We start from the raw sequence: 23,196 nt of genomic DNA on the forward strand, positions 1-23,196 counted from the left end.
AGTTTTAAGTGCTCCATTCTTCGCTCTTCTCCACGTACACGACACACGAAAAAATAGTAGCGAGTCACGTGCCTGTGGCTCACAGCGCACCGTATCCACCAGTACACACGCAGCAGGGCATATCGTTCGGCGCAAAGCAAACCCCCCATTTCCTCAAAACAACAAACACACATCAACTCTACACGTAGCAAATTCATTACCACGCAATGTGTTTCCCTCGCCGTGCCTAGGGATACACATTGCAGCGTGTGCAAAATATGTGCAAAAAAACAAAAAAACCAAAAAAAGCCTACAACCGTCCCATTTCCTTTACTACCCCTCACTTTCCCATCGTAACCCCCTTTTGCCTGTACAGAATCCGCTAAGCTGGCAGGTAGTGTCATCGTCGGACGGTGGCCGACCGATCGGTCCAGCGGTGCAGCGAAGACCGTTTGACGGCGAAGATGTGCTAGGGTTGAAAGTGCGCGGTGGCCAGGTGTTACCGAGCGATCCCCGTGCAGCGCTCATCGAACTGGAGAGTGCCCACATTAGGCCAGGTAATTATAGTCTCGCGCGTGGTGAGTTTTTTCTCTCTCTAGATTGGTGGCGTCACTGCCGCAAGCCCCGACTACCACTGCTAGCCCATAGGGGGGAGATGGCATAGCGATGGATTTACGTTTCTTTGTGTGTTGTTTTCTGAACCGATTTTCCTCTGGCCAAACGTTTCCCATGGCTTGCGAACTCACGTTACACTGCTACACTGCGCGTTACTGCTGCCCAATTGATGCGCTTTGTCAAATTTCTTGTGTGGCAGCTTCTTTACGACGAGTTTATTGCTGCACTTACTCTGCCTCTGTCGACTTGAGAGCATAGCCCTTGACAAGTGAACAGCAAAACTCAACGCGCAGTTTTGTGCTCTTCTGTTCCGTGTTTTTCTTGTGTTGTTGCCATTTTTGATTCGTTTTGTTTTGTATTATCAATTTAATTACGCTTTGGTTCGATCGTTGTGCATTCGGTTCCGTTTCCCTGTGCGTGCTTCCGTGGTCGTGCTTACCCGTTCTGTCTGGTAAGCGGTGCCATACGCTGCCACTTCGCCTCGTTAATTAATCCCAACGTTCCACCTTTCAAACTGCTGTAGAAAATTACGATCGCCGCGATAAGCCCAGTGTGCTGGTTACCTCGCCAGGATCGCCCGATCTGCACAGTGTGCGTAACTACTCCAGCTCGCGGTACAGCAACCGGCTGGCACCGGCCGGGACGGTCACGCAAGAGAACAGTGTCGGCGGCCGGGTACAGATCAAGCTCGGCTTCGAGCCCAGCTCACTGCAGCTGATCGTGACCATCCTGTGCGCCAATGGGCTTGTGCCTCGCGGCAACGGTGCAGCACGCAATCCGTACGTTAAGGTAAGTTTCTCCCCTGATTGTCCTTTCATTCCTTTTGTGTGCTTATGTTCGAAAGCTTCTTCCCCCTTTCTTTCCCCGTGGGGCTTTTTTTTTGTTGCTTTCTCTTACGTATTCATTTTGTGCGTGCTTTGTCACAGATTTGTCTGCTACCGGATCGAAGCGAAAAGTCGAAACGACGCACTAAAACGTTAGCCCTCACGAACGATCCGCGCTGGGGCCAAACGTTCGTCTACGAAGGCTTGCGAAGGGCGGACCTAAATAACCGTCTGTTTGAGGTAAGCGGCAGAACGGTGACATCTTTTCAACCTTGTGGCAAGCGTGCATAATCGATTGCATCCGATTGCAGGTGACGGTGTGGGATTACGTACGGTACGGTGCGAATGATTTCCTTGGCGAAGTAATAATCGACCTGTCCACACACCCGCTGGACGATGAGGCGGAATGGTATATTCTTCAACCCCACCAGGAAACACTGCGCGATACTGTACGTATACACATGCATGGGCGGCTATCCGTGCGATCCAAAACCGTTCGTTTCTCATGTCTACGTTTTTGACCCTGAACCCATTTTCACCAATTTATGTTACAAACAACAAAAAAACGGCTTCACGAGAATCTTTGACGATTTTTGTGTTGTTTGCCTTTCACAAGCGTTACCGAACAATGTAATAGCTATGGAGTCTGTATTATTACTACAGAGATGGATAAAAATGAAGTTATATCAATATTAACAAACACAGACACATTCTCTATCTCTCTTTCTCGCTCTCTCTCTCACACACTCACCTACAAGTGGTGCATAATTTGTTTGGTTTCTTGTTTAAATTCGTATTGTTTAGTATCTATCTTGCCTTTCTTCTTGTTCTAGCTCTTACTCTTTCTATCTTTCTATTCGCTGCAATATGGTAGCACATTTTTCTTGGAAAAACAAGTTGCTTTTTCAAGTACATAGCAGTTTGATTTCTTTAGCTGATTTTATTTGTTATTAATTCAACATTATTATTCAACAGTTATTTATTCAACTTTTTTTTATCAAAACGTACAATTCCAGTTTTATTCCTACCGCTTTCTGCCAAATTCCACCCATTCCTTCATCATGGTTAACGCTTGCCTACAGTAACTTCACCAAAGTTTCGTTGGTTGTACCAATTGGTTGATTGACTCATCTCTAGTTTAAAATGTTTCTTAACCTTAACGTTTTTGGTTCCATTTTGCTAGTCCGTAAATTGTTTATTTATTCAAACACAATCATTTACAACACCCGTCTTGAGTGAATAACGCAATCAAAAATAAATTATTAGCATTTTGTTCGAACAAACGAACCTGAGGTACAATGTTTTATGTGTTTGACTTGTGTTTTGTTTTATTGTTTTTTTGTTGTAGTACCACTCACCAATTCTTTAACGGAATCACCTTCATTTAAAAAATTGATTCTTTTGTTTTTTTTAGTTTCATATTATAACTTCAAAGTTTCCAAGAAACAGCCCTAAAACCACAACATGTTGCACATTGCGGAATGAACATGCGAAACATGTAAACAAAATTCTGACCTCAAATCTTTAACAACTTTACGGCTACCAATTCAAACCTTTTTATTTTGAATGCAAATCAAAGCAAACGAATACAGCAGAATCGATTTTCAGACACGAAAACCCAGAAGAAAAAAAAATACAAAACAATCAATCATTACATTTTTCACAATATCTATTCGTAGTTGCGTAGAGACGATAAAGAACCTGGCAACGAATTGGATATGATATTGACCCCGACCGATCATTTATCGCCGCCGAGTACGACCTCACGATTGAGTGACTCTGATACGACATCCGAATGCGATATAGATGGTTTGATGACCGGACGTGACGGCGCTAGTGTATCATCCTTAGGCAGCTCATCTAGTCCTCCGCCAGAGGTAAACGCATAACCTTCACAATGCTTCCCTCAGTACCAACCAACCAACAATAACAACAACAACAAAAAAGAAACTACATCTACCGTTAAACAACCTTACTATTGATCACGAAACCGATCGTGGGGGGGTTTCACAGTTGTTCTCTTAACGCTCCAGCCCTCAATCAGTATTACAGAGTTAGTCCAAGCACGATGTGCATCGTTTGTAGGTTTCCCTGCCATACTGCCGTTTGAAATCAACAGAACCGTTTTGAAAAGAATCACAACCAAACCACAAGCAAAATCACTGCAAAGTTTTGTAACATTATCTAACACAGTTACGGCATAACCATAGATTAGGTCTTCATTGAGCAGTGTACATTGCACGCTATCCGCTCCCATGTTTCTTTGCAGAGGTATTTTTTCAGCAACGATAATTTTCCATTTTTTGTGTGGCTTTTGGTTGTACTTCAGTTCAGTAGAATGAAACAAAACAAATAAGACACGGTGTTACAAGCACTACTGCTGGAGATACATAATATTTATCGCGCGTGTTCTAGCGCCGCCATGTTTGGTTACATTCATTGATGTGTTTTACTTTCTTTGTTTTGATTTTCAGCAACATTCGAACCTGGTCGGAACCAAATGTAGTGCCGAAATGTTTCGAATTGATCAGAGTTGGGCTACATTTGTTAGCCGCGGAAAACGAAACCGAATGCAAACACGCTTCACGGCTGGTGTTGTAATTGAATAGTGCAAAACAGCGCCAACAGCGCAATTTTTCTAACCACTGTTTATTGGTTGGTCACATGGCCATGGTAAACGGTTCTCGTTTTATGCTTGGCAAACAATCTGCTTTATTCTTTGAATTGGAAATCTAGCTGGAAAGGATACTTTCCACATAACAAAAATTAATAGCGAAACATAACATAGCTTTTATTGTTCTAGTTACCATTTCCGTTAGATCGTTACTGCCATATGCTTTAGTTTTAGCAATTCTACAAACCATTTCTTTCACCCTCATCATCTTTATCTTCTTACCATCTATATTTAACTTTCTTCTATTTCTCTTGTTAAGCTTTACCTAACCTACTTTTTTCTGCTTCGTTTTTTTCTCATTCATAATCTCTATCCCTAGTGCTCTATCTCTTTACTATGTTTGTTACATTTTATCGTTACTATGTTACTGACCTTAGCTAATATACGGAAGGCTATCTACGTTTTTTTGACTTTCGGTTTGTCTTTCGTTTGGTATCTTAGCTCCGGAAGGCTCCGGCTGATGTTTGCTCGGCGGTACCTTTCTGGTTGCGTTATGTCGATGCTTGATGCTCACTCTGTTAGTTTGTCTCTTAATGAAGTATATTTGTAGTTTAGTAGATCCTAACGACGGTAACTGACCGGTAATCTATCGCATCGAACATCGGAGATACTGCGGGGTGTACGGAACAGCAACAATAAAATATTTGAAAAAAAAAACCCAACACCCCACATCAGACATTACTCACGCTGTGTACAAGAGTCACAAATACACCTATACATAATCACAAACCCCAACCATGGAACGGGCCGTACATGGTGACCGAAGCTATTGCCAGTGTAGTTGTTCCACAGATTCCACCTGACCATGTTTCATGTACATGACATCACATTCTTTCAGCGCTATATGTAAACACACTCACACGTTTCTGATTTCAACTGTCTGAACGAACGTTACTCATGTACATAATTTCGTTTCGGTCTTGTTTTTGTTTCTTTTCCTGTTTTTTTTTCTCCGTTTGCAATTGTACATCACCTCACCGTCGGTTGAAGGTCGATCTGCAGGACAGACGATCTAGACGGGATATGTCCCCGCAAGGCAGGAAACGAGCAGCTGGAATGGTAGCGAAGGACTATCGTACAGTTTCTGGTGTCGGACAGGGATTTCACAACCAGATGAGTGCAGAGGTATGCCAATCGAGCCAGCGGGAACGGTAGCATCCGTCGTTAACAGTTTACCTCTGTTTTCTGGCCACAGGCATCGTCGGCGTACAGGCGCAACGGTACGATGGCGTTGAATCAGCGAAGCCAATCGGCGGCACCGAGCGACAACTATCGGGACGATCGGCGGGACTCGTTATCGCCACAAGATGATAGATATACAGAATATCCAGTTCTTCCATTGCATCAGTATGCGCCAAGATTTCAATCACGATCAGCGACAGCGACACCAACCGGTTCACCGAAGAAACGACAATTACCACAAGTACCTCACATGTCACGGAATGCAGCAATACGGGAGCGGTTCATTCAGGACTTTGAGGAGCGCAGTGGTGGACGATTCGCGCGGCATCGTGGCCGCCAGAGCCACCATCAGCCGACATACCGCAGCACGGGGATGGGGGGTAGGTGGCAGCTGGCGGAAGCTGCGTGAAACTGGAGCTCTTTGATGGTGACCTTAAACGCTGTGCTATCACTTGTTTGCAGGCTGGGAGCGACACTACTCCGGACTGTCCGACAGTGACTTGACGACGCATTCGTTAGAGAGTAGAATTAGGCCACGGCACTCACTATCTCCGGACAAGGATTTTATGGGTGACTTTGGCGATTCCGACATGGAATCGGTAGTTAGTGTTACTTCAAGTGCTTTCTCAACCCAATCGGAGCGACCGCGCGGATCGAAAGGGATCAGGTAAGTGTACGGTGATGGTGTCCACTTTCACTACGAATTTGCACATGCACACACACATACACATAGACGTGCAGCAGCATGGAGAGCTTATTTCGGAGCAACCGTCTATCTCGAGGGTCAACATGGCTGTGGAAAGTAGACGCACGTACTGACTTGTGTACATTTCTATGCTTGCCACGGAAGGACTCATCAGAATCGCCGTCTTCAGCACCGGAGCCTACCGACGGGATGGGCAACGACCTCACTGTGCGCCCTGCCGAGTGAGTCATACCCGTGCGGTGGTCAGCAGGTGATGGCCGACAACTCGGGCATACTGCCAGTGTTGCCGGATGTAACGCAAGCCACAATCATTCCTCCCAAGCCGGAGTTTGAGCTAACACCTCCTGCTTGTACTGTGGTTGGTCCTTCCGTAGTTGGTAATGCTAGTACCTGTAGCAGTTTTGTGTCCCCTTTGCCCGTAAGCATTCCTATCGATTCCGTGCTATCGGAACCGATACCGATCTCTCCCGCTCCACCCGATAAGACAATCTCGCAAATGTCCGATATGGCTGGCAGCTACGGTTCCGTGCCCGTCAGTCATGGTGGCTCCATGCCTGAAGGGTACTTTAATGAACAGTGCATCACGCTGCAGCCGGAGCGTAGTACCATTCGTAGTATTTCCATGAACCCGGGCAGTGACAACGTTATGAGCACTTCGGTGAATTTATCCTCCAGCCAACCGGGATGCCAACATCCCGCGACGTCGTTTGAGTTTCAGTCGGGATCACTTCCCACCGAGCATTACTTTGGGCGTGCGAGAGCTCATCCTACCGGCGGTGTCTCAATGGACCCGATCATGTCCTCTTCGATGCACGCCGCAGATGGCCCTGGCACGGTTGAGTACGAACACTGTGCACCGTCAATGGGACGGCGCCCATCGTATGCGATGCGTTCCAACACCTCGGAACCGAACCTCAACTCGATGATCATGCGACGGCTCTCGAACCGTCCCATGGAGCAACCGCATGCGTTTGGATACGCGCAGCCGCGCAATCAAATGATATCGATCTCGAATCGGTACCATCCCCAACCGCATGCCGGCATGGGTGGGAGCGACATGGGCTCGAAGTATGCTCCGCCACCGGTTGCCACGAATCAGATCATTTTGAAGTCATCTTTTTCCGATCAGAATTTGCATAATAGCATCGTTTACGAGCCGGGCGGGATGGGTGGCGGTACCGGAGGGCAGAATATTTGCATTTCGAACAAGAATGTGTACGATCCGCACACGGGCTACCAGAATCAGACCATCACGTGCATCAGCAATAGTAGGGAAAATCTGGGTGAAAGTAACTTCCGGTACACGAGCAATCCGGAAGGCACGGTTTGTGAAATCAATGCACCGGATGTGCAGTTTCGCAGTTCGCGCGCCTCAAACTTGTACGAGGAAGTTGCAATGCCACTGGAGCAGGCAAGAGTGCCGATGAAAGAAACGCTCTCGGTTGGTCGCAATATTGATTGTGACGAGCATGAGTATGGCGTGAGCGACCTGGAGATGCACCCCGACCATATTCTCAACAAACCGATCGAGGTGCTTAAATCTCCCAGCGAGTATCGCTACTCGGCCTACCCGAAGAAGGTGACCGAGGACGCGTACGCGGTTAGCAGTGTCGTTCGCGGGAAGCCGGAGAAGATCTCACGGTCACATTCGTTGATAGCGCAGGATCAAATAATAGACATTGAGTACGATTCCGATACGGGCTGGAAGACGAAAAGCGTACGGAAGAATGTGTTTGCGAGCAGTGTGGAGGAGAAGGTGTACAGGAAACGGACTCGTTCGTTGGGAGGCGGGAACAGTGAAGAGGAGACTAAGGGCCGCAGGGACAGTCAGTGTGAAACGAAGAAGGTCACTCCAGTGCAGGGCAGGAAGAGTAGGAGCGGTTCCAAAGCTAGTCTAGATCGTAGCAACTTGACGTTAAACATAGTCAAGAATGTCGACGCCGAAGAATCGTCAAAAAATCAGTCCGAAAAGGGCAAAAGCAAGAACATAGAGAAACCCACAGCAACTGGGAAGCAGGGAGAGAAGGAAAAATGTACGGCTGTGGCAAAGAAAGAAAAGGAATCGAGTAAGATCGGCAAAACCAGCTCCACATCAAAGCCGGGAATGGTAAAATCAAAGTCGTCCACCGGTTCGAGTACACCGAAAAAGGGTACAAAAAGTCCGGCTAAAAGCGGGTCGGGTTCGATTAAGAAAGCAGGTTCTTTGAAAGGGAAACAGACAAAAACGGGAGGATCTACCCCATCCATTGCGAGTAACTCGAAGGTGAAAGTTACCGAGAAGCCTAACTTCAAGGAGATAGATACGAAAAAGTCCAAATCCAAGCTGCCCTGTAAGAAGACGGACAGCAAGAGCCGTGTGGACGAGATCAAGTCCGAATCGACAGTGCTTTATAGCAGTTCGGAATCGATCAAATCCATCATCGATGAGGTGAGGATGGAACTGCTACAGAAGCCAAAGTCGACCGTTTATCTGAGCGACGAAAGCCCGACCGTGCTGAACCGTAGCCACTCGTTCAGTGACGGCGAGCTTAACTACAGCAAACGCATCCACGATAGCTACGATAAGTATGAGTTTGTGGACGGTCGCAAGCACTATCTGCTCAAGGATGAGCGGTTGAAGCAACGGTTCACCGATCGGTACGGGCATGAAAGGGCGGTGGGATACGAGAGAAGTACCGATCGGCGTCGGGGTGACGATGAGTACGAGCGCAGGGGATGTCGCATGGTACCGGACGGTGAGGAGGATGATCCGCGCCGACGTCCGGAAATGTTTGCCAAGTGCAAATCGCGCAGCTCCAGCCTGGTATCGAACGATGCAGGTGAGATTCCGCTCCGGCGCAAGGTTTATCACAGCGACAGTGCTGAAGAGGAGGACGATGACGATGGGCGGGAGGAGGAGGAAGAGGGTGACGATGAGGTGTTTGAAAGTTCGTTCTCGCGGGGCCGGAACTCGTCGTTCAATGGGAAGTCATCGCTGAAGCGTAGGGCACGGTATGATACGAGGCGCACGAGTAGCTTGGAGGGTTTGGATCAGTTTCTAGCCAACTTGCAGGATCGTAATCGTCGCGGGGGTCGCGACGGTGCTGGTAAAAACGATAGCGTACGGCACAGCTCCGTAAGCATTAACGAGAAGCCCGAATACTTTGAGTACACCAAGTCTCCCTCCTCACCGTACTGCACCAGTAGTAGTGGCCGTGCTAGTGCTAGTAGTAGAAAACCCGCTAACTATGCTTCCACTCTTTCCTCCAACAAATCCTCCAATGGCGTTGCGTTGCTGCAAACCACACCGAAACGGCCGTCGATGAAAAAATCTTCCAACATGCCACCGGCGGTGGGCGATGGTGGTGGCCGTGGGGCTGATGGTATCCGATCCCGATCGCACGATCGTCACGCGGCAACCCGTTCCGGCTCGCCGTCAACTTCGGCCGGGCGCCTACCGGTGGACCATCAACGCCGGGCCCGTACCACCCACAGTGACTACGATGTGCGGGGCCGCAGCCGTTACGGTGGCCACAACGGAGGACGGGAAGCGTATCGGCAGCGCGATCGTGACCGGGACCGCGATCGGAACAGTAGCGATCACGAGCGGGACCGAGATCTGAGCGATCGAGAGCAACGGGAGTCGCGGGAGCGCGGCGAACTGGACCAAAGTCTTTCGAATACCGAGGGAACACCGGAGGATAAGATAGGTAGGCAATCCTGGACGAGTATTGCCATGAGAGAGGGAAATAATGCGCGTCTTCACCTTTGCTTGCTTGCTTGCTTTCAGACGGTAGCCTAAGTGATACTGCAGTGATACAGAGCTTGGATGCACGACGTAAGTTGGACCAACGATCGCCGAAAAGCGAAACGCCCACCAGGGACCGGGACCGGTTCGGTACCGGTATGGGTATCAAGAGTAACTCGACGTCGCAACTGTCGGCAACAGGTAACTACTTCTGCATAAGCGTTGTTATTCGTGTGAGTTTGAGTTTTTGTACAGTGGTTGCTGGCGACGGAGGCGCAGCTATTGCGCCTAGCTTCCGCATCATTCCGTAAGGTGGCGCGCAACGACGCGGCGACCAGTGTCGCTTGTTGCTGTAGCGATGTTCTTGATCTGGCCAACTCGGTGTACTAAATTCTGCTCAGCGTCCCGTTACAGAAGGCGACAACAAGCTTTTAGCAGGAAAGAGGAGAGCATTAAAAAAATAAATCCCTCCCCAAGTACCCATGTTTCTTCCAAGCTTTTATTTCCTATTTTTCGACTCCCACTGCTGCCTACAGTATTTCCCTCCCGCATCTCTTGTGTTGCTCATCCTTCCTCCCATTGCCCTCCCATGGTGTATCTCTCTCTTTCTGTGTGTGTAGCATCAATGTACAAAAAATACCATTCTCCGCCAATAGCGTACGGAACTGACACTGTTTTGATAATCAATTTCATTCAACATATGAAAAAGGTCGTAAGCGACGCATGGGGTTTGGTAAGCGTGGCAAGAATTCCTTCACCGTGCATCGAAGCGAGGAGGTGCTTCCGGGCGAGGTGCGCGGCGGCGGCGGTCTATCGCGGGGCTCGTCCGCCTCCAGCGATGGTGAAGGAAGTGCCGACGGTGACAGGTTCGCAGCAGCAAATTTTTGTTTCATTTTAACACCCCTGTGCTGTTTCGTTGCTAGCAATGCTGTTTGAGTTTAATTTAATCTGTTTTGTTTGGTTTCGTTTGCTTTGTATCAGTTTGTTTGTTTTTGCTTATTGTACGTTATCAATTTTAGTTTGATTAGTTTTGGAATTTAATCTCTGAAACGAACGCGTTATAAGTAATTCAAATTCTCAGCGAAATGTCTACGCACATGTTAGATGTTACTCGAGAAAGCATCTGTTTTTGCGGCATTAATTGATGCAGATGTTTACTATTAGCTGATTACTTGTTTTACGGTGCAATGGCTTCATTTTATTCTGTTCAGGTATTATGCTATTAGACGGTAGTGTTTTAGTAGTAGCATAGCAGGAAAAGAGTTTGGATTGATATAAACTCAAATAGAGAACTGAATAACAAGATTTATATTCTTTATTTTAGTATTTGTTTTGTTCGCGACCCAACTTTATTGTTTGCATCCCAAAGAATAGTCCTACGAGAAACGGAACCAATACTCAGAGAGAGAAAGAGAGGTTATAAACTCCTTTTTTGTTGTTTGGCTTTTTGATATCGAAATACGCGAACAGCGGGGAGAGATGCAAATCATCGCAACAAGAGAATGTTTGAATGTCCAGTCGATCACCACGCCGATACCGGTTTGCTGTTGCCTTGGACTGTAACATATCTTACTGAGTATACTGATGACACTACACAACACACAGAGCCCTAAACACCGAAAAACACGTCCTACACCATGCGCACAAACGAACCCAAACACATAAACAGACGTATTATGCAGATGCCCATTCCACATCACAAACTACACCACTGTAAACTACATATGCTTATCTAGATGCGCGAGTACGAAACTGTATGGTTCTTAGTGTCTTGTTTTCTCTTCTGTTTTGTTGTCTACTAAGTATCGTTACCATCTCGATCGTTCCATTAATTTAACCGTTCTCTACATGGTGCATAGGGTAATATTGTTCTCTTTGTTTTCTGGGAGGGATGGCAAACTTACAGCAAAGTTACAACCGTCAACCGTTCATTTCGATGGTAGAGTGTATAGTATCCGTTTGTTTTCTGTCGTGTTTGTTATGGCGTAGAAAAATGGCGTCAAGCTGTGTAAAACAACTATGTGTCCTGGGTGCACGGGTGAGATCTTTCACCCCGGCCTGTTCCGGTTGGTACTCATGGTTTCTGCCAACAACATTTGCTTATGTGTCTGGCCGTCATGTAATTTCTTTATTCCGCTTGGGCAATTGTTTCAATATTTGTTACGTTCCATTTAGTTTTGCGTGTTTGTCATCGTCGTTATTGTCATGCTCCATTCAGTTTTTGTACGTTTTGGTTGAAATAGGCCACCAGAGGCGTTCGAGTTCCGTTCTAGCGCGAGAATCTGGTTCAGTTCGGTACCATTGGAATGCGTAAGCAGCTGATCTGGGCTGCATTGTTTTGTTTGCATTACCATAGCTCTATGGCAAAAGTAGGCCAAACTCAGACATAGTAGCGTAATTTTTATTGCGGATAGCACCCCACGCGTGGCTAGCAAAAGAGGCGACCACGTCACCAGTGGCGCACCAGCTCACAAATGTACCATGTTGCCACCCCACTCTGATCGCCTTGTACATCAAATTCTGTCATCTCCATCTGTTGCCCATTCGATCTTGCTCGCAGACCAAGGAGTGTCGCCCTCATCCTCATCCTCGACGTCGCAGCGCAAACGAGCGTCGGCCGGTTCGATCCAACGATCGGTCGAGGTGACACCGATACCAGCACAGTCGGCAGCCTATCGGGCCGGAAGCTTACACTCGATCTCGAGCTCCGAAGGCTCCTCGTAAGTGTGTGTTTTTAGCCGCAGTCGGTGTGGCGCCGTGTTGCCGTATGCGAAAACGATTTCCGTTTCCGTTCCTTTCTAAGTTTTGCCTTTTGTTTTCCTGTCGCCAAACCGATACTATACTTTCACGTGTTATGTATCTATACTCTCCGTTTGTGTTTCGCTCCTTCGTGTCTCTTTCTTCGTGTTTGTGACCCCTTTCAGCTGTCATTTTTGTTGTTGTGTGCTATCTTCGTATATGTTACACTGTGTGCTTTTGCTCTTTTACACACACATTCTCTTTCTTATTCTCTCTCTCTCGTCTTCTATTTATCTCTCCATCTGTCTGCTATATCTACTCTCTACGCTTTTGTGGGTTATTGGCATTTTTTCTCTGCTTTTGCTTTGGATGTTGCTATTGCTGTTGTAATTGTCTGTTTGATATTTTTTGTTTTCCATCATTACCCGTAACAGGAGCTATAATGATGTTTCTGGAAGCAATGTTCTTAAAGTTCACATTTGACATTTTTTGCAAAAAAAAAGATCTGCTTAATGAGATCAAAACTCTCATTGTTATCATTTCTGTATTAAATTTATCAGTTTTTTCTTTAAATTGTTTTGACTAAACTCACGCTCTTATTCTGAGTAGGGTTTACTGATATAGAGATGATACTAAACATATTCCAACACTAGCCATCAAATAGGTCAGTTTGTAGCAGGATGGTGAACTGTCCATCTGTTATTTATTGTCGATATTCCTGTAAATAGTTATTCCTACTTCATTCCTTTCCCACTGGTACAATGCATGACTATCATTTAGCACCTTAGTAGTTAGCCGCTTGGTAGAATGCTCCACTACACGACACACTACAAACTGTCTATCTCTCCCTGTGAAGCGTTTTTCTCACTGCTCCATGCTCTATCGTTTTGTGCGAACGAATCAGCAACGTTCAACAGTACCAGTATGTATGTGGTTGTATGTATCCTATTATAGTGGCACTTTGGTTGTCATCCGTTGAACACCAGAGGCCCTTACTCAAATTCCTGTGTGTACTCTGCTCAACCTTCTTGTTTTCTTGTACCATTTAATCTAACTCCAATCCACGAGTTGTAGCTTTTGCGCAACGGTGCGTCACTCCGGTGTCGTTCGTTTTTCTGTCGAACCCGTACGCTCAAGATGTTTTGCCTCCTAAGCTCTCCTGTACGACTGTTTGATCTCGCTGTACTGTGCCCAAATGAATAATACCGTATCTCCTGTTTTTTCTAACGCAGCATTCCTTTCTATCGTCCACTGTGTGCGAGTACCCGTATATGTTTTTGTTTCTCTGGACATTCTCTAACCTCCTTAATCTAGAATGAGTAAAATAATTCCTTTGTGTTATCTCAAAATTACTTCTATACTTAAGCATTAATTGAAAATCTCCAATCAAAGCATATGAGTTAAGGTTTTCTTATTTATTTTTAGTTGTTTTTTATGGTTACTAAATACCAATAAATAACTAAACGTTAGTTTACATTTCGAAACCAAACCAATCTCTTTTCAGCTATAATTATTATTCACCGTGTGCGTGTGCGTTTTGATGTGCTTGATGTCTGTGTATTTGGTTGATATTTATTTAGTTTGCGTCATTCTTGGCTCTCTATAAGAATGATGCTTAATAGCCAAAAAGGACTAGAAAAGTATGAAAAGGAGCGAAAAGAAATATTTCTATATCGTTCATTCGAGACTCTTTTGCATACTTTCCTACTTAAAATTATGATTTTTTTGTATGAGTGCCTCTAGTTTCTGTTCTCAACTTCTTTAGGTACACTAGCTACCACGGTTTTGTTTGATAAATAAGTTTTTTTTATTTGTATTGTTTGTTTATTGTTTCCACTTGGAAAGATCACACTACGGCTACTAACATGTAATATTTACTCTTACTCGATACCTATCGCCCTACATTTTTTACCACAACCAACACCATGGCAGATGGTCACCGTCGCTAAGAGTAGCGGGTGATACCGGACCTTTATCGGACTTCATCGATGGTTTGGGACCAGGACAGCTAGTTGGACGCCAGGTACTGGGTGCTCCGGCCTTAGGGGATATTCAACTGTCTATGTGCTATCAGAAGGGTTCCTTAGAGGTTGAAGTGATAAGAGCAAGGGGATTGCAGGTAAGTTATACATCTGACGCCCTTGACTCTTGCGAACTGACAGCGCTCTTTCTTTCGCTTGCTCCAATCTTCAAGGCACGTCCTGGCTCAAAAGTACTTCCAGCGCCTTACGTTAAAGTGTATTTAGTTTCCGGTAAAAAGTGTATAGAAAAAGCAAAAACAACGACTGCTAGAAAAACGTTAGACCCACTATATCAGCAACAACTAGTGTTTAGGGAGCCGTTTGCGGGATGTATACTGCAAGTAAGTAGCGCATAACGGATCCTTCCTCACTGATAGCGTCCGAACGGTGAACACTATAATAATGGTTTCCATTTTCCGCATCAGGTCACGGTATGGGGCGATTATGGTCGTATGGAAGGCAAAAAAGTATTCATGGGTGTAGCGCAGATCATGCTGGACAACCTCAACCTCTCACACATCGTCATCGGCTGGTACAAACTGTTCGGAACAACGTCACTGGTCAGTGGGCCACCTAGCTTGGGCCTGTCTAGAAGATCCTCGATCGCCTCACTCGATTCACTCAAGCTGTAAAGCCACTAACTGAACCATCACCAAACGAAGTTCTTCCTATCCCAGCTCGCCACTAACTCCATCATTATCACCGCTCTGACACTCGTTCTGTCGTCCTTGCTGTCCTTCTATCCTACTATCCTCTCACTATTCTATGTTGCTATAGACCAATCTAGACGAATAGATATTGTTTAACACTACCGCACACATACCTATTTTGCTGCTTCTGCGTGTGTAAGGCGAATATAATGTATTGTGCATTCTGCTGACACACTCCAGTGCTGGCTGACTGGCTGTTCTTACTCTGAATCCTACTACTTTTAGTATAAAGAATATATTGTGTTTTCTCTTTAAATGTTTAGATATTTGTTTCCTGTTCTAATTGGTTTTGAAGTTGAACGGTCGAACGGTTGAAGCCTATGTAAAAAATGTTTTTGTTATAGATCATTCGTTATAGTGTATAGATTTGAGTCTTGGTTTAGTATAAACTCTTAAGGCTGTTGATCTGTTTAAAAGAAAAAAACAAGTTCAAGGAATTAATCGTTGACTTTCGAAAAAGTCGAAATTATTCAAAGATCAATTAATTTCACTAAAAGTCACTGAGAGCATGATTAACTACATGATAAACTCTAATCACAGCAAATGTACTTAAAATTTTGAAATATGAAGAATATGTTGATCAGTTATCCAGCACCAAGTCGCAGTATTATGGCATATGAAGTTCTATCCTTAAAAAAGCCTATAAAAGGCTCCATCATACAACTCCCCTCAAAATTCTTATCCTAACCCATGCTCCACCAGGACATCCAACACGGCGTACATTGAAAGCCAGCACGCCGTAGCTGGTTAGCTTGAGCACATTGTGCATCCCTCACTATCGCGAATGTGCGTAGTCAAATCTTAGCCGCAAAAAGTTCACGTAGCCACTAACAGTGCTAACAATACAGAACCACTCACCTTGTTTTCCCACATTCGGTATCTCCTTTCTAGGTACGTCCGATATCATATTTCTTTAAGCAATCTTTTGCATGCTGTACTATCTAAATGTACCGCTTCAAATTTTCGCTTGGTCTTTGAGTTTCAGGATTGATTTTCTTTTGGTTCGTCACACAAAACTTTCAATGGATTCTGCACTCATCAAACCAAAACCGGTAGATTTGCTTGGAGTATTAGTATTGCATGCTAGTTTTTCGTTTCATTTGTCATACATTATCTTCTTCTGGTCGTGCGCATTAGTGTCATATTTCCTTACTTTCGCTAGCGCATTTAAGATATAGGGTTGCCTTGTTCAGCAAAATTCGTAGCTATAATTACAGCTCGATAATATTAACAAACATGTCGGCACAATAAAGTGTGATCTAGCAACTGTTTCATTTTTTTTTGTCTTTTTCCATCAATTCCAATTTGATCTGTATTTTACAGTAAGACAAACACGTTTCTAAACCTGAACTATAACTATGGAATGGTATGAGCACGTATTTCATCACCGCCCCAACGGACATCGACAGGTGAACAACACTGGTCTTATCGCATATAGAAAGTAAATGCTACACACGAAAAATGGATAACAAATCAATCCATTCACGTATGCGCTATCAAAACCATTAACGGCCTTACATACGCAAAGGGACACTTTGGAGCTATTCACCAACGCACGGCTACGGTTGGGATACAGTTTCGTTCCAGGAACTTCTACTGCTGAATGTGGTCTGCAAAGAAAGACAGCAAAATTAGACAAAACATACCCGTTTGTGCGCGATCGTGATTGATATTACTTGTTTTAATTCATTCGTTCACGTACATACTTTCAAGTCTTCTCCCGAGAATAGAAAACGTGGTACGAATAAACGAACACCATAGAGCGCAAGAATGACGACCTACGAAGTCCAAGCATGTTTGATAACAACTTATAGACGGGGAAAGTAGGACACACGAAGATCATTCCACCAAGTGAAAGCTTGAAGAGAAAGAAAACCTAGAGGCAATAGGAGAAGAAAAAAAAGAAACTCAAATCTGTGAATTTATTAAATTGTACTATTTGAAACTAAACCAAAACAGACACAAAAATAATATGGCAAGAAGCAGCTAACGAGTAAATGCGAGAATAAAGTTATAAAACAAATTAGACACGTATATGCTTCAGTAAACTGATGCATCGAAACAACAGGCAAACGAGAAGGAAACTGATAGCAATGAAACGAACGGTGTGAAAAACTCACCAAACTCGTGGAACTTGTGAGCTAGCGATCGCAGATGATGCTAGTGGATTTGTCGCGTTCTTTAGTCTGCTCAACAGCAAGCGAACATTTTGACAAATGTTTGAACTTTGGCCAATGCCGTTAGTTCCGCAAGACGTTACCTGGCATCGTAGGGCAATCCGAACCGTCTCGGGACGGAAACATTCACAATGAACGAAGGAAGTACAAAAGCAAGCTTTTGCCTTTGGCAGGATAAAGGGTAAGAAGAGTAGTGAACCGATTGTACTGAAACGGTACTGTATGATGCTGTTATCGTACTGTAGGAGTTAAAAAAGTCAAGCAGTTGATCAAAGACAAGCAAACACCCAAATCAGTAAAAAAAAACATACACCCTTACATACACACAGAGCAACATTGTCATACTTAACTTATCATAAATGAACAAAGCTAAAGAAATGAAAACAAATAACAACTAAAATCAACATATTGTTTGCCTTAGCTCTCGAATAGACGCTGTTTGAATAAACTCATGCTTTCGAAATCAGCTATTAAACAAACGCGCATTTACGCAATAAGCAGTATCAACTGAATCGGACAGGTACTCCAGCAGAGTACAGAGTAAAAAAGCTTTGAGTCGCCCCATTGCTTCATGCTACGGGAGGATTGTTAATACGATGCATAGAAGCTAGAGCGCCGCGAGGAAAACCTCTTTGAACCGAGTGCAACCTGAGGAATAGCTATTACCACGGCAAGTATGTAAGCGAGCAGAAAGCTAAAAGTTGCGTAAGAGTGTAAGCATTATAAGTAAATTTGCCGGAAAGAAGGGAATGAGAAACGAGCCAAAAATCATATCTTTATCAGTAAGAAAATTCTTAGCAAATATTAATACAAACGGAACAAATGAGGAAAAGTGGAATAAAACACCGACACAACCAGACACACACATACACACACGTACACACATAACAGAACCCATACAAATGGAATAGGTACCAACAAATCAACATTATAGGATGCAGCACTTGTTTCGCTGAGTATCAGAAACGATAGGATTAGTTAGGAGCATGAAATAAAAGGATATCGTTCGAGTCCTGATTAACAAATTACGCTAAAAGTGTAACGTTGTTTATGCAAGAGATGCAAACAAGTGAAGTAAGAGATAGAGAGAGAGAGTTAGGGAAGAGGCGTGCAATTGTAAATGATCACATTTTATGGTGCAAATCATCGCCAAGGGAAGTGGGATGAATCAAGGATCGAGAGCATTACGTATGCGTGTGAGTTACGCTTTTGCTCTGGTTAGTTGCTTGAATCTTGGCGCGCTAACGGTTGCAATCGCAATGGTGATACTGATCAAGCTCGATGTGCAAGAATTTATTCCAGAAGCCAAGCTGGTTGCTTAGTATCGTAATCGTCTACACGGCTACACCATCCGGGACGTAATGAAATGGTTCATCTGTGTCCGTGGAAGGATTTTAATTTAGTTTTTTGAGCATTTATTATTTGCAATCCAAATGTCATACATGCGTATTCTACTCGTCAAACTCCAACATTTGTGAGCTTTTTGAAAAGAACTATTGCATTTTGTTACGTTGAACCAGCGCTATGGTTGAACTATGTTAGGTTGAACCAATAAAAAACAATTTAACTTTTTGACATATGATTTTCTCGTAGTTGATTTTCTTTTCATTCCTGCACATTGAGGATGATTTGCATCACCGAGCGAAGCTTATATGTAAATATATACAGGAAAAACAGAGAGGTAAAGTCGAAGAGGAAGGTACAGGAAGATAGAAGCTGCTTCAACTCCTGAATAATATACTTATCAGCATAGCATTGCACATGCACATTGAAGCAACCATTGAGTACGGTTTTTCTTTATATCTTATTATCTCTCTCTCTCTCTTTCTCTTCTCTCAGCTCATTTCTTCCCCTTTAAACAAAGCCTCAAAATATTAAATTATTAGGAACAACAACATGCAACGAGCATCAGCTGTCTTTAAACAGAAAAAAATACAAAAAATAAATAAAATAACATAAAAACAAACAAACAAAACTATTAAATAAGATCAACTGAATGAAGGAAATGTTAAGCAAATAAAGGCAAGAATGATCGGTTGAGCAACAAGGGCAGCAAGCAGCAGGTGTAAATAAGATCAGGTTTCTACAGGGAACTATAGGCGAAGCGAATTCATTATCATATAGCCAATCTCAGAGACAAAAAATGGTTTGAAAAGACTCTCGATGAAGGGGACAGATCGTAAGGACAGTCGTTTGTTGTCAACCTGCGGTAAAGCAATCGTCTGTTTTTGGTTGATTGTTTTACCCTACGCTTGGAAACCTGGAACCATTTCCTCTCCGTTCCTTTAGATGATCAAGCTTCATGCTACATGACATAAACTGCAACAAATGTTTGGTTTAGGAATACCTTTCGGAAGCTTTGTATTCTTGATTTGTTATCTAACTCACGTTCGAGCTAAAACAACGAAAGTAAGCAACCATACTCTATTTTCTCAATGTTTGTATATTTAGCAGAAGTGAGTTGTTTAAATGGTTGAATAACTGCACTAATGTTTTGTGCGGCAGCTTATGACTAAAATTGGCAGGTTGCAGAGAAAGTTGATGCAGTTTGTTGGATTGTTACCCCCACATTGTCTGATCCGTCCAGTGGAAAATGGATTAATTTACGCCAAATAACGGAAACTTAAACACAACCTTTTGCCACGACCGCTTGTGTGTGTGTATGTGTGTGTTTGCGCTGCCTTGGAACACTCTTCGAGTGATGAAGCATAACCAGGACCAACCAGTTTTTCCTCCCATTCGTACTTCAGCGGTATGTTCATGTTTAGTTTATTTGCGAACTGAAGATTATGCATCGCGTGATGAGTCGAACGCGCGAAATAAGCATGTTGAAGATGGGTTAATATTTTGTTTGACAAGATTTACTTTACGTCGCATTGTTGGTATGCCTTTTTTGTGTTTCCTGGAACCGTAATACGCTTAGTAAGGTAAGGATTTGAACGTCAACATGTTTACACAACCACTGTGTCTAGTCCATGATCTGGAACACAATTGACGGTGTCGAAAGTTGTCATGAGAGAATTGGTGAAATAATGGAACAGAACAGTATCATCTGGAAAGTATAAGGTTATAATTATTGCTTTAAGTGCTTTGCATTATATTACTAATACCAAATGCAAATGAGAGGGAGAAATAAATAAGTGAAAAATAACGAAGACAAACGAAAAAAAAAACATAATTCGAAAACAGCAATTGAGGCCTATTGACTATGCAACAAAAAAAGAAAAGAAAAACAAATGCATGGTTTAGAACACAGCACTTGTGTTATGCATTGACCAGAACAATGATTTAAAATTTTGTTCCGCTTGAGAGCTTGCTCGCTTATTATCCAGGATGGCGTTACGAGGTGATGCCAAAAAAAAACATACGAACGTGATAGACAGACAGGAATGGTTTTGGTACGAAAGAGCAGTCGTCGCTTCTTCTGCACACTATAGCAGTATCTTATGAAACGTTACACGTTATGAAACATTTATGTTAGTGTCGAATCAGTTGCTTGGAGCGTGCTATTTTACCATGTGAGCGAGTATGTGTAGCCTTTTGAAAAGACGCTAATTGCGAACCGATCGTACTGCATCGGAAAAGATTATGCATTAGACACTACGCCTTCCTGTAAACGATCAGACGGTGTAGGCACACGTACACGAAACGATCCAGGGATGTGGAAATGTTACCACTATATCGATTATTTGCATTTCGATAGAAGTTTGAACATAGACCAGAGATCACGAACAACATCAAAACAAAAATAAAATAAAAATAAAAAGGGAGAGGGAAAGAAACGTAAAGCAAACAAGCATGGCTACCCGCGTCGGTGTGACAAAAGAGTTCTTTGGAATGTGAGAAAATGTGTACGCTGAAAATGTATGTTGGGAAATACGGGAATAGAAATGTTAGTAGATAAAAAAAAACAAATAAACAAACAAAAAGATTGTTGAGCGACATGAGTAAAGTAAATTAATTTACAAACAATTGATATAAAAGAATATTAACAAAATACATCAATAATTGAATCAACAATCCAACCAACCAAGTGGAACACAGAAAACCAACCACAACGTTGCCCTCCCTGTTTTTCTCATCGTCGACAGAAAACAGGGGAGTGGGTGGCGTTTGTACAAAGCTAGGGCAAAGGAAAACACATGAAACAACTAGTACTCGTAGCTAAGAACCAATGAAGTTAGACTGGGCGAAAAGGGTTAAAAATGCAAGTAAAAAGTAAATTTTAAAATTATTTTATATTAACTTAAGTAAAACATACTAACACATTCTCACGACACACCACATAAACATACAAACCAAACAAACTTTGCTGAAACAATGCTGTAAGTAAATGCTGAAAAAAGTCATACACTTCACATGGCCAGAGGCTACATCCTTACTTCATGTTTTTTTACACACACTTTTACACATACACACACTTATACACAATTACACACACACTAGAAGCTAATTGGAACATCGATAAAATTATACATAAAACATGAAACAACATCAAGAATCTGAACAAAACGAGCCAAAACAGAATGAACTGCGCTGGAGTACGCGAATGGTCACAGGTATTTTACCATCATACATTCAAATTTTGCTGGATGATAACACAAGACAAACAATTAACACACGTGTACTCTACCCTACACATAAAAAGCGCCATCACACAAAACTCATTCCACTAGAGAGAACAATCCAAAATCAGTCACACTAGCCACACCGTCAAGATAGTGCAAAACATGTCACATGTAAATGCGGTTGTAATGCGATACAAGCGGATAAGGAGCGGAAATAGTAGCAACCCGATATAGAGAATGAGAGGGAGCAAAAGAGAAAGAGAGAGAAAAAGAGAAAGAGAAAGAGAGAAAAGGGATAAGAAACAGGATAATACAATATACAAATGTATTGTTAAACTGCATTATACTTACAGTGTCAACCGTTTACAGTAACATGCACACTATCAACGCGTATACATTGAACTCGTACACACAGAAGCATGAACACAAAATGATGAAGGTGGAAAACAAAACATACGCTGAAAGTATGAACACATAAAAAGATAACAAACAACACATGGTGAACGGACGACGAACAGACTAGACGCTGCTCTTGTGTGGTAGGAGCGTGGCGTACGCGATTGAACGAGCGAAGGGTACGATCGCAAACATGAACATAATTCAAGAGAATATTGTAAAATACAAAAATTTCTATTATTATTAAAACCATATATAAATATACCGCAACAAAAAAGTATATATATATATATTAAAGACAAGGAAAAAACTGTATCCCCTCTCGGCTAAGAAAATGTCGAGAAACGACAATAAAACTGTGAGAATGAAAACGAAATCAAGACTGGTGTGTTGAGTTTATTTGATCTTTGAGAAATCGAGCTTTTTTTCGTCTACGGGTTTAAACCTGTCACCTGCAACGAAAAAAACTTGATATTCCAGGCAATTGGACTACCCGGAGATCCAGCGACATTGAAGGCTTATAACTTTTGAATGCGTAATCCAATTTCAATGCAATTTTGCGAAATTGAAATTGAATAAACTAATGCAGATTCTACAACTGTGCATAGATTGGTTCAACTCACTACCGTATTTAAATTATAGCTTTTCATCTTCTTCTTATTCTTGTTCTATTTGGCGTGACATCCTACGACTTACGATGTTTTACCATAAAGTCTCGAAAGCCTGTATAGGCCGGCATCTATACAGGCTTTCGAGACTTTATGGTAAAAATATGGTATGGTAAAAATTAATTAAAAAAAAAGGTTTATATTTCTCAATAAATTCTACGAAAAATTCAGAAATAAATGGCTATGGTTTCCAAATTTCAAGTCAATCAG

At 43.1% G+C, this 23,196-nt stretch overlaps 1 protein-coding gene across 11 annotated transcripts in view; it reads left to right on the top strand.

The window, feature by feature from the left end:
- LOC120896382 (regulating synaptic membrane exocytosis protein 2) overlaps positions 1 to 22,698 on the top strand; it is a 52,271-nt gene extending 29,573 nt beyond the window's left edge. For 3 of the 11 annotated variants that reach the window (XM_040300437.1, XM_040300436.1, XM_040300439.1), the window contains exons 9-23: positions 356 to 536; positions 1,118 to 1,383; positions 1,521 to 1,658; positions 1,730 to 1,867; positions 3,098 to 3,295; positions 5,083 to 5,217; positions 5,288 to 5,654; positions 5,737 to 5,941; positions 6,125 to 9,669; positions 9,750 to 9,908; positions 10,408 to 10,573; positions 14,379 to 14,565; positions 14,641 to 14,808; positions 14,893 to 16,068; positions 16,501 to 22,698. In XM_040300437.1, the coding sequence (XP_040156371.1) occupies positions 356 to 536; positions 1,118 to 1,383; positions 1,521 to 1,658; positions 1,730 to 1,867; positions 3,098 to 3,295; positions 5,083 to 5,217; positions 5,288 to 5,654; positions 5,737 to 5,941; positions 6,125 to 9,669; positions 9,750 to 9,908; positions 10,408 to 10,573; positions 14,379 to 14,565; positions 14,641 to 14,808; positions 14,893 to 15,099 (6,060 nt within the window). In that variant the 3' untranslated portion in view covers positions 15,100 to 16,068; positions 16,501 to 22,698. Of the gene's footprint in view, positions 1 to 355; positions 537 to 1,117; positions 1,384 to 1,520; positions 1,659 to 1,729; positions 1,868 to 3,097; positions 3,296 to 5,082; positions 5,218 to 5,287; positions 5,655 to 5,736; positions 5,942 to 6,124; positions 9,670 to 9,749; positions 9,909 to 10,407; positions 10,574 to 12,267; positions 12,428 to 14,378; positions 14,566 to 14,640; positions 14,809 to 14,892; positions 16,069 to 16,500 lie in introns of all 11 variants that reach the window. The other 8 variants (XM_040300440.1, XM_040300441.1, XM_040300442.1 and 5 more) reach the window with 8 other exon arrangements.
- Positions 22,699 to 23,196: the final 498 nt, after the last annotated feature.

The sequence above is a fragment of the Anopheles arabiensis genome, chromosome 2 (assembly GCF_016920715.1).
Source record: "Anopheles arabiensis isolate DONGOLA chromosome 2, AaraD3, whole genome shotgun sequence".
In the NCBI taxonomy this organism is placed as follows: Eukaryota; Metazoa; Arthropoda; class Insecta; order Diptera; family Culicidae; genus Anopheles; species Anopheles arabiensis.